Below are 21293 nucleotides of genomic sequence, written 5' to 3' on the forward strand. Positions count from 1 at the left end.
CAGATCACACTTGTGATCCAGACATTTGTTTGATTTTAATAGAAGGAAAGGGTTCTTTACAGTAAGGGCAGTTAAAATGTGGAATTCATTACCCATGGAGACTGTGATGGCAGATACAATAGATTTGTTCCAAAAAAGGTTGGACATCTTTTTAGATGGGAAAGGTATACAGGGATATACCAAATGAGTTTACATGGGAAGGATGTTGATCCAGGGATTAATCCGATTGCCAATTCTTGGAGTCAGGAAGGAATTAATTTTTCCTCTTAATGGGGTTTTTGTTTGCCTTCCTCTGGATCAATAAGTATAGATATAGGATAAAGTATCTGTTGTCTAAATTTATGGACAGGGAATAGTTCCGTGGGCGCCTATAAAATTTTACCACTATAAAGGATATACGAAAACCAAGCCTGTTGGTTGTGAAGATTGTTGATCCTCACGGTGGGCTTGAAAACAAAGAGAAAGCACAACACATAGCGTAATACTGTTGAAACATTAAACAAACAACATATAAGGTAATAGTTACTACACCACACACATTGCGGTTAGCGCTACCTGTTTTGTTGTTTATGTGCATTTCCCCCTTTTAGGTTAGCAGCTTTCCAGGACAATTATGTCTCAATTGTTTGCTCAGAGAATCAGTAGGAATATTGACATTAATAGCATCTTTGCAGATGAGGAAATTCCCATCGCAGTTGATAATGTATCACATGATATGGAAAATATGGCTGATAAATTAGAAAAACTACTGATTGATGAAAACAAGCAGCTGTGGGATGCGATAACCATTGAAAAATATATTGAACAAAAACGTATTCCACGAGGTCTGAGATTATTTAAAAAACCTACAACAGACTTCAAAAGTGAATCATTTATTTTGGAATGGAATCGCATCCTTGACAGCTGTTCGTTTGAATTAATGCGTCTGTTAATATCAAAACGCAAAGTATGTCTTCAAACATTAGACAAGGAAATTAACGATATGAAGGGATACTTTGAAAAGTATAAAGATAATTGTGAGTTACCAATGCTAGAAGCTAGAATTAAAACAAAAATGGATAAATTACAAAAAGATACTATAATCTCAAAACAAACAAAGTTCCAAAGGGACAAAAATGATTATGTCACGGGATGTTATAGAAATTGGAAAAAACCCAGATATGATAATGAAAAATATAGGTATAATAAGGATTATTCACATAAAATTCCTTCAAATTATAAAAAAACTATTGTAAAACCTAATGAAATATCCTCTGATCCAGTACAATTTATAGCCCCTAAGAGATCTAGAAGACCTTCAACACCATCTTCTATAAAACCAGTAACTGGCAGTACAAAAGCCAAACACCCGGCCCCTCCTGTTCCTCCAAGCCCTCTAGTCAACATACAGGGTAAAGATACTGACAATATCTTTGATCAATATCATCATCAGAATAAGTACCAACCTCTTATAGACCTAGATAGAGAACAACGTCTCCCTGGTCACAGTCGGGAAGAAGAGAAAAATACATTCTCTTTTTTAGACTGGCGACAAACGAGGGAGCCCAAACAAGCAAGAGATGTAATAAGAGACTTATTGGGAAAAGAAAACTCCCTGAAAGACAATCGAAAAAGAAAAAACACTCTAGAGGAACGAGAGGAGGGAGAAAAATTAGGCAAGGTACAAAAACAGTAAGTCAAAGTGCTTATCAAAATATCTTTAATATAAGCCAACATCCAATTACCATCAAAGAAACTAAGCTATTATCAAAAGGTTTATCCTTTGCTCCAGTTACAGGGCCAGATAGTTTTAAGTTGTATGTTGATGTCCAAAGATATGTGCGCAAGCTTTGCCTCAAAAAATATTTTCAAAGAGACGCCATATCTAGACTGGACACCAACACTAACTTACCACTAAATACAAACAATTCAACGTTCAGAAATCCCTCAACATTCTTTCCTAGGTTTGTGAGTGGTCCCTTTGTGGACACATTCGCTAAAATGGTCACAGATGTCCTAGAGACCCTAAGTAGAAACCACAAAGTTAGGACTGATAATCTTAGTAAAGATGAAAAAATAACTTTACGTGCACTTGAAGAAAATGAAGACATAATCATAAAACCAGCGGATAAGGGGGGGGGGTTGGTAATCATGGATAAATCATATTACATCCAAGAGTCACTGAGAATTCTAAGTGACATATCCACTTACCAACTCCTCCCAACGAATCCTACTACACATTACCAGCAAAAATTATTTAATTATTTAACATTTGGTTTAGATCAAAATTTAATTACTCCAAAAGAATTTGACTTTCTTTACAATAAACACCCCAGACTACCCTTGTTTTATATAATATCTTTGATCAATATCATCATCAGAATAAGTACCAACCTCTTATAGACCTAGATAGAGAACAACGTCTCCCTGGTCACAGTCGGGAAGAAGAGAAAAATACATTCTCTTTTTTAGACTGGCGACAAACGAGGGAGCCCAAACAAGCAAGAGATGTAATAAGAGACTTATTGGGAAAAGAAAACTCTCTGAAAGACAATCGAAAAAGAAAAAACACTCTAGAGGAACGAGAGGAGGGAGAAAAATTAGGCAAGGTACAAAAACAGTAAGTCAAAGTGCTTATCAAAATATCTTTAATATAAGCCAACATCCAATTACCATCAAAGAAACTAAGCTATTATCAAAAGGTTTATCCTTTGCTCCAGTTACAGGGCCAGATAGTTTTAAGTTGTATGTTGATGTCCAAAGATATGTGCGCAAGCTTTGCCTCAAAAAATATTTTCAAAGAGACGCCATATCTAGACTGGACACCAACACTAACTTACCACTAAATACAAACAATTCAACGTTCAGAAATCCCTCAACATTCTTTCCTAGGTTTGTGAGTGGTCCCTTTGTGGACACATTCGCTAAAATGGTCACAGATGACCTAGAGACCCCAAGTAGAAACCACAAAGTTAGGACTGATAATCTTAGTAAAGATGAAAAAATAACTTTACGTGCACTTGAAGAAAATGAAGACATAATCATAAAACCAGCGGATAAGGGGGGGGGGGGGGTTGGTAATCATGGATAAATCATATTACATCCAAGAGTCACTGAGAATTCTAAGTGACATATCCACTTACCAACTCCTCCCAACGAATCCTACTACACATTACCAGCAAAAATTATTTAATTATTTAACATTTGGTTTAGATCAAAATTTAATTACTCCAAAAGAATTTGACTTTCTTTACAATAAACACCCCAGACTACCCTTGTTTTATATAATCCCTAAAATACATAAAAATATAAATTTTCCCCCCGGCCGCCCCATCATTTCGGGCATTCAATCATTAACATCACACACTTATCTCAATATATAGATAGACAACTCCAGAAATATGTCATACAATTACCTTCTTACCTCCGGGATACTACCCACATACTGCAGACACTCCAGGACATTCAGTGGCAACCCCATTATATTTTTGTTACCGCAGACGTCAATTCATTATACACCATAATCAACCATGATCAAGGCTGTGAATCAGTCTTAAACACCCTAAAAAATGACCCATCTGTTTCAAAAGAATTTAGAGATTTTTTGATTTTAGGAATTAAATTCATCCTATGTCACAATTTTTTTCACTTTAATAAAGCTTATTATTTGCAGGTATGTGGCACCGCCATGGGCACCAAGTTTGCTCCTAGTTATGCTAATATATTTATGGGATATTGGGAGAAACAACATATATGGTCCAATTGTCCCTATGGTGCAAGCTTGGTGCTGTGGCGGCGCTACATAGATGATATTATTTTTATCTGGTCAGGCACTTTAGCACAGTTAACACAGTTTCAGTTATATATGAATAACAACACTAATAATTTAAAATTCACGTTTGTCACTAATACTAATAAAATAGAATTTTTAGATTTAGAAATCACTATAGTTAATAATCACATACACACCAGCACATATTTTAAACCGGTTCAATCAAATAATTATTTACATGCACAGAGTCACCACAACCCCACATGGGTCAAAAACATCCCTAAGGGACAGTTCATTAGACTGAAAAGAAACAGCTCACATCCAGATACATTTAAAATTCAAGCCGAGGATTTAAAACAAAAATTTGTGGAGAGGAAGTACTCCCCACTAGAGTTGGATAGAACTATCTCTGAAGTTGCAGCGATGGACAGAACCAGTCTCTTACAATATAAAAATAAAAATATTAACTCATCAGGCAATTTGTCATTTGTCACTCAATATAACCAAATGGCACCCAACATACGCAAAACTTTAAGAAAATACTGGCCAATATTGAAAAAGGATAAAGAACTAGAGGGAATTCTACCCGAATATCCACATATTATATTCACAAAAGCTCCTAATATAGGACAGAGACTGGCACCCAGCTGTCCATCGCTGCAGCCAGTTCAAAGAGACACAACACTCTGTGGGGGATACTTCCTCTGTAACAAATGCACGGCATGCAAATACAGTAACAAAAAAATAAATTTTATATCAAATAAAACAGATAAACAGTATAAAATTAAACAACATATTACATGTAGTAGTTCCTTTGTTATATATTTACTTGAATGTCCGTGTGGTCTGCAGTATGTGGGTATGACAACGCGAGCTATAAAAAGACGTTTGTATGAACATATATACAATATTAAAACTGGTTTAGTCACACACAATGTGTCTAATCATTTTCTTCAGGTGCACAATAAAGACCCAAAAGGTTTGAGGTGCGTAGGAATAGAGCGCATTGTACCACACTGGAGAGGAGGTAACACATTGAGCCTATTGGGGAGAAGAGAGTCCTATTGGATTTATGAGTTATGTACTCTGTCCCCAATGGGCTTAAATGTAGAATTCGATTTGAAATCCTTTTTGGTGGGTTAGTACCAAATACATCCACATAAGGTGACATGTCATATACATTAGTGTTTAAATTCGCTTATAGCAGTAGGTTCCTCCTACATAAATAAGCACACTATCACTGGTTTAATACATTTTATCTAATTATAATTCGCATATTATATTAAATATTTTTTTTTTTTTTTTTTTATGTCCTACCTTAAAATTATGCATTTTTTTTTTTTTTATTCATTTTTTTTTTGTTTATATACATAAATATATATATGTTGTTAGTAGTATATGTTCATTGTTTATTGTGTCATATTTAAATATATATGTTGTTAGTAGTATATGTTCATTGTTTATTGTGTCATCTTTTAATATATATGTTGTTAGTAGTATATGTTCATTGTATATTGTGTTATGTTTAATGTTGTCATTATGTATAACAGCTGTACAAAATAGTAAGTAGCTTTTTTGTTCAAAGACATTCTCACTGTGCAGTGTCTGATTGCAAACACACTAAGAGCAACTTTATTACAAGCACAGCACATGTGCAATTAGCTACAGGTGGAACTATTTACCCAAATGGTGAAGTCAGTATTTAAAGGACATTTTGGACTTTTTTATTCATATACCCCTGAGGAAGAGAGCAGATCGCTCTTGAAACGCGTAGGGTGGAGGTTCAAGCCCCGCACACATTGGTGTAGTACCCCCCGTACATCGGTGAATCAACGTGAGCTGCCAGCTAACCATCTCTTATAGCCGCCGACGAGTTGAACCAGCTGTTGCGGTTTCCCATTATTCAAGCGCCCTGCTTGGCGCCCTGCAGGAGTACCTGCTGACAAGTTGCGTCCACGAGCGGATAGAGACGCCAGCTAGCAGTGAGCAGCAGATAGACTAGCTCACGGTGGTCCGTGGCTGACATCGTGCTGAATCAGCTGCAGCTGAGTTCCATCTGCTCAGACGTGCTTCCTGGAGCTGCAGGAGTCCCTGCTGATGAGCTGCACCCACGAGCCGACAGAGACGCCAGCTAAGCAGAGAGCAGCACACAGATGAGAGGGGATACTCTCTAAAATATCCACTGCCTGCAAACCTATTCCATCTGGTGAGTAGGCATTGCTATCATCAACATTGGTGCTACGGAGCAGTTGAACCACCTATTCAGATTTTTAATTGCTTAAATCTATATGTCCATGCAAATTGTGCATTATAGTAAATATTAATTGTTATTAAATGATTTTATTGTCCTAAAAATACCATTTCAGTATTCAGCTGTTATATGTTGTCTTATATGTTGTTTGTTTAATGTTTCAACAGTATTACGCTATGTGTTGTGCTTTCTCTTTGTTTTCAAGCCCACCGTGAGGATCAACAATCTTCACAACCAACAGGCTTGGTTTTCGTATATCCTTTATAGTGGTAAAATTTTATAGGCGCCCACGGAACTATTCCCTGTCCATACTGTTTTCCTGACCAGGGGGTCAGGCTTTGTGTCCTAGGCAGCCCCTTATGTATAGTTTTAATTAATATATAAGGTAATAGTTACTACACCACACACATTGCGGTTAGCGCTACCTGTTTTGTTGTTTTTGTTGTCTAAATTTAGCATAGGTTGAACTTGATGGACGGAAGTATTTTTTCAACCTCATCTACTATGTAACTATGTAACTACTATGTAACGCTGTACAAACGAGTTTGCATGAAAGTTTGACAAACACCTATTTAATATTTTATCATATGTAACGCTAAAAACGCTCACGTTTCTGCATCTGTTCTCTCGGAGTCGGGATGGTCTACTTTCTGAGATTCTTCAGAAGTCAGCAATTTAAAATGCATATTCTTTTTAAGTAGTTACATTTTGTAAGAAAATGGGTAAATAAAGTGCATGTTTATTGGTGTACACCCTGTATGATATATATATTCATAGAAAGAGGGCCATGTACAGTAAAATATCACCCATCTTCCAAGGCTTCAAAAGGTTTGGAAAACATTTGTATGTCAACATCCAGCATGTGTGAAGAAGATTGAGATCTTGGTGAAAGTCATCACTTAATTTCTGTTTCTTTTGCATAAAACCTTGTCCTTGGCCGACAAACCACACAATTATATGACATCAAATACAGACTTGTGCAGGGCTGAGAAACCACATAAAAAGCTTATTCTCAACGTGAGAATTTTTTTATGTAGGTTACAGCAAATACAAATATCGCTTGTGAGCACATTCACATGTCTGCAATCCTGCCTTTTCCCCATTATCTCTTGGCATAGAATGCTCCCACTGCAGCAAAGAATTCTGGGAAATAACATGCAAATGAGCAGTGTCACCTTTTTTTGCTTCTTATCCATTTTAACATGGAGCCCTATAAGCTTATGCCTGCCATACACAAAGTTACAGCCAGCACAGTAATGCCTCAACGGCAGAGGTGAGAATAAATTGGCATGAGTGTTATTTTTTGTTCTCTAAACGAATTTTCACAGATTTCAACACTAATATTTCTAGAATCTCTACTCTTAGCAATTCCATGAATTAGTGTTACACTTGCTGGAGACCTGAGCCAGGGATCAGACTGACGCCTCCCAGCACAGCTTTTGTGTGGGAGACCACGTTGGTTTATGCGATTTAGAAGGAAGATGACCGGGGGGTTAGTCCAGGCTTCCTCACATTTGACTTAATAGTATGGAACAAAAGCTTCACCAAGTCCATTTTACCAGTGGCCATCATTGCTTTGGAGAGGTCGACAATTTCCGACGTGTTGTTTCGACACACGACCTGCAGCTCCTGATGAACGCACGCGGAGGAATATTTCTCCTGAGCCTTTTTTACCCACACTTCCATTTCCTGCGCGAGGTTCTCTGCGTTCATCCTTCTCTGGTTATACAGGCTGAGGAGCGTCTCCATCAGACACCTGAAGCTCTCCGTGCCCACTGATTTCTTGCTGTCCAGTTGTATGGCTTGCTTGAAACATTCGATGGCATTGACTTCATCGCAGTTCACCCGCAGGCATTTTCCCTTCAGCAGCTGGATTTCCGGCAGTGTGTCGCCGAGGTCAAATTCTATGGCTTTGGCAATGAACACTAAGGCATCGTTAAGAGCATTTTCATCTACTAGGAACAGTTCTTGCACAGCATCCACGCCCATATAATAACAGACCTTTAAAAAAAAAAAACAAGACCAGAACGTACGTTAAGAGTGAATTCTGCAGGGAAAATTTTTACTTACATAGTTTATTTTCACGTAACGCAATAGCCTGGACTCGTGATCACGGCCCACACCCACAGTGGCATTAACCAATCATCGTACCCAAGTCTCCTAAAATGCCACATAGATTGTAAGCTCACCGGGACAGGGAGCGCTTTACTGTTGTCTGATTTTATGTTTGTTGCACTTATTGTATTACAAGTCCCTGTATTGTTTTGTCTCTTCTGTAAAGCGCTGTGTACCTTGTTAGCACTTTATAAATCAGGCATGAAAAAAAAAACTGGGGTGCCTAAATGTTACCTTTGGTGTATAAAGCTCTGCTGTATATGATACCTGTTGGTCAGCACCGTGCTCGGCAAAATTGATGCCCATAATGCTTTGCAAGCACTAGTCGTGCAAGGACTGACCGCTCAGAACTGTGCCGCACACTCAACAATGCAGGCACGCAAGAGGAGGGGGAAATGGCGCTGTCCTGCCCACCCCTTGATCCCTCCCAGCCAATGCTCATTATTAGACCTGCACGTGGTTGGGGAGGAGAAGTCTCAGTCACTGTGTGCGCGTGTCACTATGTGTATAACACACAAACTTGCTCCTGAGAAATGTCCTTCTTAAATCAACAAACCCTCCCAAACTATCAACAAACCCCACAAACACCTCCCTGCTCAACACCGTTCTGGCTCCTAAACAATTTGGCTGGCTCCCGAGTTTTGTGTGTTTTTCGCCACCCCTGCAGTCATAAATGAAAATCTACATACAAAATTCCAGCCATGTACATAGCACTTTACAATGGAATCGTACAGGCAAAACTCTAAAGAATGTCAGAGACAGCAAGCGCATCAGCTGTGGAAATAGGTGTGATTAATATCATGTACTTTTCAACGTGAACAGTAAAGGTGCTGTACAGAAATGTGTAAATATCACTTTCTGAACAGTGCAGTTATTGTACATGTTTTTTATTGGACAGAAACAGATCTAAGTTCAGTGGATTCAACATTCAGAGCTGCACAAAGTAATGTCTTTCCCTCCTAAACTTCCCCCAAATTTACATTAAGGAAGAATACTCTTTGAAAGCACTCTTTTTATTTAAAGCTATACACACACACAAAAGCAGGAAGCCCCCAGAGCTGAGGCGCATTAATTTCAGCTCCGGGACACCCTGGTTCCCGATATTCTTACCCAGGAAGGCGCCGCCGCTACTGTTTTGTTGTTTAAAGCCTCGCATCATGTGTGCCAATAGCAAGCCGGGACAGATGATGTTCCAGCTTCCTATTGGCCTGTGTAATGCAAGAGACTTAAATGCCATTTTTTCCCCTGGAGGGGATGCTACTGGCAGCACATTCCCCCGTGGTAAGAAACGCTTGGTCCTCTGAGCTGAAATGAATGCGGTTCAGCTCCGCAGACCCCCTGCTTTCTATGTAAAATAAAATTGTTTTAAAAAAAAAAACCAGATGGAATTTCTCCTTTTTCAAATTTTCCACTGTTTCGTAGTTGCGAAGAAGATCGGCTGGAGGCGCGTGGATCCAGATTCCGGAAAAGAACAAAAATAACGCTGCATTTCCTCCAGCAAAATGGGGAACTTTTTATTTATTTTGTGTGGCTTAGACGCCTTAGATGGAACTAGATACTATCTACATAATATTTCATATGCATTTTCTTTGATTAAATGAGAGCTTTGTGAGGTACTGTACATAACCAATCTTTCCACCTTTGTCATCTAAATCCAAGGATGAGTGTAGATCTCTCTCCCATTTTTTCATCGCAATCTACAATCTCCATCTCTAGCGACAAAAGATCTGAAAGCTTGCATTCGCTGGGTCACTTTGCCATAAAACCGCCAGGTGTGATAAATGAAGAAAGAATACTTTTCTTCGTAACTATTTACTCCTAGAAAGGAATGGCCTATCTTCCCTGGTCATAGTATCTCTCCACCTGCATGTCCAGCAAGCAGCAGAGGTTCAAACAGGAGGTTGGCCATGTAGTTGAGCAATTATGCTGACTTGAATATAGCAACTAGTGCTATTACTACAGCTGGGGGTTTATGGATTAGTGAGCATACAGCATGTTGGATATCTGGTATATAACTAAAATGAAAACATGTAAGTACTGGAAACACAAATAGAATGTAATGTATGTACTTATCTATGTATAATGTATGTGATCAATGTTGGGGTGCACACGAGTAATAGTAACTCATGCTCATGTATGTACCCATCTATGTGAGTGAAGCACGGTGATCCTCACACCCATACTCAGGAAGGCGATTCTATCATACTCACTTGTGCCATTTCAAGGTATGTCTTCAGACACGGATACACATTTAAGATGCAAGCAAGGTCAGATTTGGTATTGATAAGGTGCTTTCTGTCTGGCAGGCCTCCTAGACCCATCTTTGCACGTTCCAGGTCTCGTACATATATCCTGATGGAAAGCTAAACAGAAGACGACAGTATCAGATCAAGCTGGCCATTCCGGGAATCATGAAAACATTGCTCCGTATAGAGGCAAAACTACAATTGTTTTATCACTTACATCAATTATTGTAGAAAAATATCTTGAATAATGTGAGAGAAAAAACAAGAACACTTGTGAAAAAAAACAAAAATACAACTTGTAAACACATTTACACTGCTGCCAGAATCACTGTACTCTTTCCTAAATTTGTCTCGGTGTCTCCCCTGCCGAAATCCCTCTCCTGGCTTCTTATCAAATCCTGGATCACACACACAATTCTCACTTTTAAAGCTTTACACTCTTCTGCCCCTCCCTACATCTCAGCCCTAATTTCTCGCTATACACCATCCCGGCGTTCTGCTCAAGGATGTGTCTTCTCTCTACCCCCTTTGAACCTAAAGCCATCTCGCCTTAAATCTTTCTCACTGACTGCCCCGCACCTCTGGAATGCCCTTCCCCTCAATACCCGACTAGCACCCTCTCTATCCACCTTTATGACCAATCTTAAAACACACTTGCTTAACGAAGCATACAGTACGAGTAGCTCAATGGCTGATACTATGCACCTGATACATCGACCGTGGCCCCTTCCAGATGCACTTACTAGAACACCTTCCTACTGTCTCTGTACATTCTTCCTCCTATTTATCAATTAGATTGCAAGCTCTTCTGGGCAGGGACTCTTTTTCCTAAATGTTATTTTTATTTCTGAAGCACTTTTTTCCATTATGTGTTATTTATATTATTTGTTATTTATATGATTGTCACATGTATTACTGCTGTGAAGCGCTATGTACATTAATGGTGCTCTACAGTATAAATAAAGATATACATACATACAGTACATACATACATATGTCTTAGACAGGTCTGCAGCCCTGCTATTCACCATTATCTTATAGCATACAGTGCCATTGCAGCCAGGGATTCTGGGTAATGACATGCAAATGAGCACACAGTAAAAAAAACACAAAAACAAAGAATTCTGACAGTAGGAGGACGTGTCTAACTACATCGGTACATTATGTCAGGGCACCAGATGAGGGTGATTTCTGTAATTGGCATACATGCTTTTATTTATTGGAGGCTGGAATAATAAAATAAATCTAAAGCCAAGAACACCAAACCTTCTCTTCGCAGCAAGTTCATTAAACTACTAATTGGGACCAATTGCAGAACACGCATTGCTTTTACTAATATTAGTATAGGACGTGAGCAGAATCGTGTTTTATGTAAACAGTTATCATGCTATTCCTACCTTGTGTCTGCCCTAGAACATTTCCAGCAAGGAAGACCCTTTACCTGTGCACGCGTGGAGTAAGCCTGCCAGTTCAGTTTTGGATCGGGGAGAACATCAAGCGCCATATTACAGCTCCCAAAGGCCATTTTTTGCTTTCCCAGGAAGTGAAAAACTTTTGCCAGTCGGTTGAGTATCAGCGGGTCATCCTTCGCAATTTCTAAAGCCTGTTTGTACAAAGACATCCATAAATAAATGAATGTTTGCTCTTACTCTCATAGTTTGGCATCTACAAGAATTGTAAGTAAGTTATCGCAATGTTCTCCAGTAGCCTGTACAAGTTTAATTCATATAATGTTAATATCTTGCTCCCTGAGCATGTCCTGCTCTTATCTTTCCGACATGATAATATTTCAACCGCTTATATCTCCTGAAAAAGAGCATCAGATTTTAAAAAGTAAAAAAAAAATTGCTTTGGAAAGGGCAAGAAATATAAAAAGAAAAGTGCGATAAGGTGGTGATCGGCGTGCACTTTAGTAGTTTTAAAAAGATTAATATTAGAATGAACATAGATTACAGTTTTGTGGAGTGTTACTAGGGTCTGAGGGGCTCTGCAGCGAGCACAGTCGTGTGATAAGGCCTCGGACATGGTGCCGCAGACCGTGCGGACGCTGAGCGAACAGACTGCCTTAAGCCAGTGTTCGCGTCCATGCGGCGTGCGCGTGGAAGCGGGAGGGGGCGTGCGCTGCGTGAGAAATCAGTTAAACGGATTTCTCAGCGCGACAGACAGGTCACGTGAGCGGTTCGCCCAATGAGGGTCGAACCAGCTCCGTGACGTCACTAGGCACGGCCCCCCCCCCCCACGGCCCATCTAGCATGGCCAGGGAAAGCACGCCCTTTCCCTCAGCCTCCGCGCGCCTCCGCACTGGAGAAGGCGCCATGTCCCCAGCCTCAGAGGTAACGCAAAAATAAAGTACAGGAAATTGAGAAACCAGAATAATGTTAAATACCAAAGAGAAAATAATCAGGAAGGACACAGAATCATCACTTTCACATGAGAACTGGCCACGGACTCATAATGGCTGTTTGTACACCGATGCGTCTGCTGCATTGTGGTGCATTTGTACTGTAGGAAGAACCATGCTGAGCGTACCTTGCTAAAGCAGTCCAATGGGTCTGTTTCTGAATAACCACAGTCATGAATCCCCGTTGGTGTAGTGGAAAAGGTGTGTTTTCTTTCTAGCATCATCCCAATGTAGCACAAGGCCAAAGCTACAGGTGTCAAATAATTTTCAAGTGAATACAAAAGACAGAAGTATTATTTAATGTTCAAACTCTGCATTTTTATAACTGAAAGCTAGAGAAGCACAACAACAACTCCATGGTGCAAGACCTTTACTAATTCAAGTTAAAACAAAGAACTTAATACTATGCATTCACAATTTAGCTGCTTGAACTACAGCACATCAGGTTGGTCCTCCGGCTGGGCGGACCTTCCAACTTACGCCCTGGATGGAATCAGACCTCCTCACTGGTTTGACACTCACTGGCTTGTTGTGTGTGTCCACAACGCCAACACCACTGTTACCATCATTATCTCATTGCCAAAGATTAAAAATGGCATCCTATTTTATTTAGACCATATAGCGGGGATCCAAACAAGCCAGCACCCAAACTGCCGTACTTTGCCAGAACATCGAGGTTGGAACTGGCACCTGGCTACCAGCCACCATTACGTAACATCTAGGTTGGCAGTTGGCACAGTGCTTGGCTTGTTTGACAATTAACATTTGTATGTTCTAAATAACTAGTTACTGTTCCATCTCGCTCAGTAACACACGGGTAGGAGGGAGGGAGCGTCCTTTTATTTTTTTTATTCTGCTCTCACATCTCAATAATTATTACCGTGTGAAAAATACTTTTGTTTTGTTGTTATAGGTGTGTGAATCACTGACTCAGCCACTGCTACATGGCCTACGCTTGTAGCACGCAGTTATTTATGATGATTAATTACTCTGAAGGTGTAATTTCAGTAACAACAATAAGCAAATAATAATAACTGGCCAGGGAGGCTGACAGTCTGAGATAAACTTAATATAGAGAAGCTTTGCGGCTGAAGAATAAGGTGAGGCCGTGAACTGACACTTCACTCAGTCACTGCCAGTGGCTTTGTGTGTGTGTGTGTCCATACCGACACTACACCACCACCATCATCTTATTGCCAAAGATAGAAAATGGCATCATATTTATATTTTATTATGTTCTTCTTCCATGTGGATGGCAGATACACCCTGTATTTCACTTGTGAAAAGCTTTAACTAGGAAAGGTACATTGAGACAAGTCTTGTTTTGAAGTGTGTCCCTGTATTCATATGTATTAAGTTGATAAATATGTTTTATATATTACTAGCTGAGAGCCCCGGCGTTGCCCGGGATGTTTGTGGTGTGGGTGTGGCATTTGGGTGGGGAGTGGTCCACGCGGCCCATGTGCGGTGGTAGTGCTGTTGTGGCTGTACTTATGGTGATTGTATCGGTGTGCTGATTTGGGAGGGTTTGGTGCTGATGTGGGGGTGCGGATGTGGGTGTGCCGATGGGGGAGGTGCAAAGGTGCCGATGTGTGAGTGCTGATGGTGTTGATGGGGCTGGGAATGGCGGGGAGCCGAGAATGCCAGTGTGCTGGGGGGGCATGGGATACCGGTGTGCTGATGTGGTGGTGCTGGGGATAGTGTGTGTATACATTGTATGTGTGTGTGTGTGTGTATAGATGTGTGTGTATGTGTACGTGTGTGTGTATACATGTGTGTGTGTATACATGTTTGTGTGTATACATTGTATGTGTGTGTGTGTGTGTATACACGTGTGTGTGTGTATACATTGTGTGTATACACATGTGTGTATACACGTGTATACATTTTTGTGTGTGTACATTGTATGTGTGTGTGTATAAGTGTGTGTGTGTATACATGTGTGTGTGTGTATACATGTGTGTGTATACATTGTGTGTGTATACCTGTGTGTGTATACGTGTGAGTGTATACGTGTGTGAGTGTATACGTGTGTGTATGTCTCCATATGTGTGTGTGTATGTCTCCATGTGTGTGTGAGTACGTGTACATGTGTGTGTGTGTGTACGTGTCCGTGTGTGTGTGTGTCTACGTGTCCGTGTGTGTGTGTGTCTACGTGTCCATGTGTGTGTGTGTCTACGTGTACATGTGTGTGTCTACGTGTACGTGTGTGTGTCTAGGAGGGGGGGAGGAGGGGAGGTGAAGGGGGGGGTGGAGGGGAGGTGAAGGGGGGGGTGGAGGGGAGGTGAAGGGGGGGTGGAGGGGAGGTGAAGGGGGGGTGGAGGGGAGGTGAAGGGGGGGTGGAGTGAAGGGGAGGTGGAGGGGGGGTGAAGGGGAGGTGGAGGGGGGGTGAAGGGGAGGTGGAGGGGGGGTGAAGGGGAGGTGGAGGGGGGGTGAAGGGGAGGTGGAGGGGGGGTGAAGGGAGGGGGAGGGGAAGTGGAGTGAGGGGAGGTGAGGGGTGGGTGAGGGGAGGTGAAGGGGGGTGAGGGTAGGGTGAAGGGGGGTGAGGGTAGGTGAAGGCCGCTCAGTCACCCGTCCGGCAGCTCCCACGTGGATCTGAGGCGGGAGGCAGCTTGTTGTGGCCGCTCCCCCGCTGTGTCCCGGGCGCTCGCTCCCCCGCTGACTGTAGCGGCGCCGGGGGGGTGGAGGGGGGAGGGGGTGGAGGTGAGGGGTGGGTGAGGGGAGGTGAGGGGTGGGTGAGGGGAGGTGAGGGGAGGTGAAGGGGGGTGAGGGGAGGTGAAGGGGGGTGAGGGGAGGTGAAGGGGGGTGAGGGGAGGTGAAGGCCGCTCACTCACTCGTCCGGCCGCTCCCACGTGGATCTGAGGCGGGAGGCCCGGTCCGCGCTTCCTCCGGTAGCGGCGCACGTGAGGGGGAGTGCAGGAGGCCCGGTCCGCGCTTCCTCCGGGAGCGGCGCACGTGAGGGGGAGTGCAGGAGGCCCGGTCCGCGCTTCCTCCGGGAGCGGCGCACGTGAGGGGGAGTGCAGGAGGCCCGGGCCGCGCCGCGAGGGAGGAGGAGCCTGGAGTTTGCTGCTCTCCGCGGCGCACGGTGAGGGTGATGGTGCGGCTGGGGATGTTGCAGAGCGTGGGGATTTGGGTGAGGTGGGGAGGGGGGAGAGAGTGAGGGGCACCGGGAGAGGAGGGGGGGGGGTGTGTGGTGTGGTGTGTGTGTGTGTGTGTGTGTGTGTGTGTGTGTGTGTGTGTGTGTGTGTGTGTGTGTGTGTGTGTGTCCTTTGGCCCGTCACTCCGCCTCAGGCCAATGAGAGGTGCGGGGGCGGGCAAGCCAAGGGACCAATGACATTGCCGCTAGGGACGCAGACATACAGTGAACTCAGAAATATATAGTAGATAACCAGACACTAAACAAGCTATGATGGGAAAAAAACGTGACTTCCTCATTACATCTTGCCCTTGTTGTCACAAATACACGCATGGGGTTGATGTATATTACAAACATAGAAGCAGACACATTACCTCTGTATTGACCGTTGGAGGACTTCACAGCTTCACGGAGCAGAATGAGTGTTCGGTTAAAAAATAACAGCCTGTTCTGCTCACCATCCTCCTTGTTCATTAATATGCCATCAAGCCTAAAACAATATGGAATCATTTCTCTAATAATATTATACAATTATTATGTTTGTCAAAGCCCATTTCTTGCAAGCTTCACAACAAACGTTAATTCTTTCAAAACAGAACTTTAAACGAGTGTATTTAGTGTTGGACGGGGTTACCAAGGTGGAACGAGATTGTAGAGGCCCACTATATGGCCATAATAGACACAAGCATTATAATAGGGCTTGCACGTATGTATACATAGAGAGCAATATAGAACAAAAGTCCAGAAAAACAGTGCTACAGAATCTCTGAAGAGTATATGTATATATAATGATTTTGTATGCAAAGTCTCATATGAGTCCAAGAAATGGAATTATATTTTCAAGGTGTTCAGAAAAAGAACTTTCAATCCATCTGATTTGGTAATAGTATGTGATAATATTGTCACTCAGAATTTAGTGGAAAAAATAAAGCAGTTGTTTTTTTCCAAAGTGGGACTTTATGGACTTATGTATACATACACAGGTTCATATATGCACTCACTTGTGCATACACTCACTCGTACATGCTCTCGTATATACATACACTGACCGACACAGGGCAGATCGACTCTCTGCAGCCACACTCTCACACAGGCTGCTATGGAAGATTTCCAAAATCTTTGGTAGGCTTGGTACACTGGGCCATCTCCTGGTCATGCTCGGAAACGAGGGGCCACCAGAGATTTCCTCAGGTACCCAAATGGGCCAGTCTGAGCCTGAGCATTTTCTCAGATATGGGCAAATCTCAATGGAATATCACATACCTCATACAGAGAGAAGCCATCGTGAAGTACCAGCTTCTTTTTTCTTCCAGTGGAATCTGAAAAAAATACATTTCAAGTAATCTATTTGCATGAGATACAGTACATTTATATATGTTATATTCACTAGTTGCTTCAGAGTGCCATCTTTCTCCCGAAAATAGTAGTATATAATGTCATCTGGTGCAAATAAGAACGAATTCAATGTATACATTTGCACATTCTGATGACATGAATAAGATGAGCACTAGGTCAATTTGGTGAGATTAATTCAATTAGCACTGGGTAAAGAGGCCAAGCACGGTGTAGTGTGAGAGGAACAGAATGTAGAGCACATAATGTAGTGTGAGAGGAACAGAATGGTGTCGAAATTTGAGCCATATTCTACATACCAGGGGTGGCCAACTCCAGTCCACAAGCGTCACCACAGGTCAGGTTTCAGGATATCCCTGCTTCAGCACAGGTGGCTCAATCAAAGCCATCTGTGCTGAAGCTGGGACTGAGCCATTGATTGAGCCACCTGTGCTGAAGCAGGCACATCCTGAAAACACGACCTGTTGGTGGACCTTGAGGACTGAAGTTTGGCCATATAATGTGACTTGTATGATATGCAGGAGATGCAGGATCTCACCTGCTCGTGCTGTGTGATGAGGTACACACCTTTATTTTAATGTCAATGTCTGCACACAGCACACAGGAATGTCTGATAACACATTCCATTCAACAGATAAAATACAAAGCAGGCTAGCAGTGGGGCAGTGCTTTATTAATCTACTGATATAATTTTACTAAATTAAATCATTTTTGTATTGGGATTTGTTTAGTTCACGTCTTGTAACATGAACTGCTCAAATGTTCTGCCCACTCAGCAAATACAGTATGCCACCAATCCTTGTCTTATTTTTATTTTGTAATTCCTTCTTTCTCTACCCTCAATGGGGTTTAAAATGTTCTTAATAAAATAAAGTAAAAAGTTTCTAAGGAGATACACGATTTCAAAACTCTTAACAATGGGGTGATTTAAAGATTCTTTGCAGCCAGTGTACAGATCTGGTCTAAGTCAGGTTCCGATTATACTGATGCACGGCAATGTGTGCGCGCTTCTGTGATGTCACAGTTGCGACGTCGCAGAGCAACATGTGCACAAGCACATTCTTCAGCGCATGCGACTGCAGGCTGAAATGTGTTTTTGATTGGACGGCTGCATCTATACAGTCTATACAGCCTATACAGTCCTTATGTAAAAGAAAGATATACAAGTTCTTATCTGGCGTTGCAGGTGATTCCCTTGCTGGGTCTCTGTGTAGCTCCTTCAGCAAGCCAGGAACGCCAGTTCCAGGGAGCAGGCTTTGTCCAGCCCGTAGTAATCTTTATCTGGGGTGGGAGTCCCAGCTGGAACCCACAGGCCTGCTTACTGCAGTCTTAGGATCCAGAACAACCGGGGTCCCTCCTGGTTGGGAGAAGCCTCTCTACCCTCCTGGGGTAAAAGGAACTCCTTGAGTCCTTTACACTCATCAACTCTTTTGGCCTTAGGTATCATCTCTATATCCTCGTGGATGGCGTGGGACAGCCTTAAACTTAATAGGTCTAAAACTGAGCTCCTCATATTTTCTCCTAAATCTGGCCTTATATTCCCTTTTTCCATCTCAATAAATGGTATTACCATCTATCCTGTCGCCAAAGTACGTTGCCTAGTAGTGACATTGACTCCTCCCTTTCCTTCTCCATTCACATTCACTGCATGGCTAAAATTTGTCACTTCTTCCTTTGTAATATTGCCAAGATCCACCCTTTCTTCTGTCAATCTTATCCTTTCCCGTCTGGGATATTGTAACATATCGGTAACATTATTGGTAGTTTAGGACTTACTGAAATGGGTTTACCGTGATGTAGTTGTAGGCTTAAAATATTTTGGTCTAAGTACGTAACTAAATGACCAATATTTATGAAGAAATCATATAGATAAATACATAGTAATGTACTAGATGATTTGTTAAGTTGGATGAAGCATTGAGGCCTTTTTGTTTCTTATTATATACATTAGGTCACAAACTCAGTAGCACTCCAAATTACACAAATATATATACAATGTATATGGGTTTTGAGCTTACTATGACTGTACATGTCTAAATGATTATTGTAACATACTAGTACAGACCTCCCAACTTTCTCCTTTGCAATCTATCAAAAAATCTGTTGCAAGAATAATTTCACTTTCTCCAAAAACAGTCCCTGCTCATCTCCTCCTTAAATCCTTCTCCTGGCTTCCCATCAAATGTCAGATCATCTACAAAGTTATCCTCCTTATCTTTACGACTTCCCACTGATCTACTTCTTCCTACATATCAGCTTTGATCTCTCATTATGTCTCTGCTCGTCTCCTGCGCTCTAACCATAACTGTCTCCTCTCCACCCCTTTCACCTCTACTACTCTCTCTCTATCCTTAAACCTTCTTCCCTCACTGCCCCTTACCTGTGGAACTCCCTCACACTCAGTATACATCAAGCACCTTCTCCCCCCACCTTTAAGTCAAACCTTAAAACTAACCTCCTAAATGAAGGATCTCGATAGCCCAGACTAATGGCTACTGTGCCACACCCAATCGCTCCTACCAATCATTGGGGCCAATTACTGCCATCTGCTGCACTTATTCCCTCACCTCCTGTCTTTCTAAATCTCCCAACATACCACTTAGATTGTAAGATCTCCGGGGCAGGTATTTCTTTTCCTATTGTCGGATTTTGTTTGCACTTACTGTATTATAATGTCCTATACTGTATTGACTCTTTTGTAAAGCGCAAGTACATTGTGGGCACTATACAAATACATCCATACATACATACATACTAGGAAGAGACTCATCAGTGTCGCTGAACACAATATTTGTAACATTGTTACCAGGTCACGTGTGTGTAACACACCTCAAGTGGATTCACTGAGAAGTATCTCTTCAGCATGTCTCCACCATAGTATCTGATCATATATACTTAATAATATGTCTTTAACTGACCTCCTGTTTTCCATACACCAGGGCTTTATCATACAGGCTGATACCAGTGATCAGCCTCTCCATGTTGTCCTGTTCATTCAGCAGTCCCACGTCAAAGGCATGAGCGTAACCCTGTTCTGCCAAGCAGCGCGCAGCCCTCAGTCTGGTCTCCCTATTGTCGCCCCCTTCCTCGTCCTCCAGACCCATGAGATGGGACACCTTCTCTGCACACTCGGAGGCCTCATCCTCCATGTTCAACCTGTCATACACATAGGCCAGGTTAGCCCAGACATTCAGGTTAGTGGGATCCAGCTGCCTTATGTTTAGAAAAATATCCCTGGCGTTGTCAAACTCATCCAGGTAAAAGGAAAAGACACCTAGTAAGTTTTTGACTCCAAACTGCTGGAAGGTTGAGTCAGACTCCAGCTGGAATTGTAAGGTGTCTCTCTTCAGTTTAATGTCTCTCCTTCTAAACTGTGCTGGGGTGCAGGACTCAAAATTTAGGTTCATTTCCAAGTGAAAATGGCCAGGGATATATTCAAACTCATCTATAAGGGTCTCAATATCCACGCCAGGTGCTTCCTCCATGACTGGCACAGAAAATGTTTGCCTTGTTGTTCCTGCTCTGGGTGTCTGTGTACTTGTACCTGTAATTCTGGTTTCTTTGAGTCACTTGTAGCTGGGGAGGAGCTTGGGGTGGGAGAAGCTGCTTCAAATAACTTTCTCCTCGCCCAAGTGCTTGTGTGTAAGCATTTGCGTCACCATCATTACCATCTTAGTGTTTCTGGCTTGCTGCCAACCAATACATAGAAATCTGGACGTTGGATCTGAGACACACACACACCAGTGAGAACGTGTAATTCACTGTGGTTTATTTAGTCCCTTTAAGGCAAAGTAACATAATAAAACCTACTCCACTCCACTCACTAGGCTAACTAAACAAAATAACTTCACTAAATACCACTACTGGGCAACAAAGCTGGTTCCCAGTTAATCATAAAAACGTGTAGCAGAATTTCAATGGGTTGATCATCAGAGTCCTTTCCAAGGTAGATTGGTGTGTCCCAGGACTCCAGGAATACAGCTTTCTCTGTGTGAGACACTGGCTCTTTTCTCAGACTGACAGCCTTCTCTCAGCCTCTG

At 42.0% G+C, this 21293-nt stretch overlaps 1 protein-coding gene across 1 annotated transcript; it reads right to left on the reverse strand.

Moving 5' to 3' along the window:
• Nucleotides 1-6725: 6725 nt before the first annotated feature.
• On the reverse strand, nucleotides 6726-20813 carry TTC22 (tetratricopeptide repeat domain 22). Its single transcript, XM_075616406.1, has 7 exons — nucleotides 20172-20813; nucleotides 17164-17219; nucleotides 16275-16390; nucleotides 12893-13011; nucleotides 11805-11966; nucleotides 10328-10480; nucleotides 6726-8003 (listed from the first exon to the last, which is right to left on the reverse strand). The coding sequence occupies exons 1-7, from the start codon at nucleotides 20736-20738 to the stop codon at nucleotides 7473-7475; spliced, it is 1704 nt and encodes a 567-aa protein (XP_075472521.1). The 5' UTR covers nucleotides 20739-20813; the 3' UTR covers nucleotides 6726-7472.
• Between the last annotated feature and the right edge of the window lie 480 nt (nucleotides 20814-21293).

The sequence above is a fragment of the Ascaphus truei genome, chromosome 10 (assembly GCF_040206685.1).
Source record: "Ascaphus truei isolate aAscTru1 chromosome 10, aAscTru1.hap1, whole genome shotgun sequence".
Taxonomy (NCBI): domain Eukaryota; kingdom Metazoa; phylum Chordata; class Amphibia; order Anura; family Ascaphidae; genus Ascaphus; species Ascaphus truei.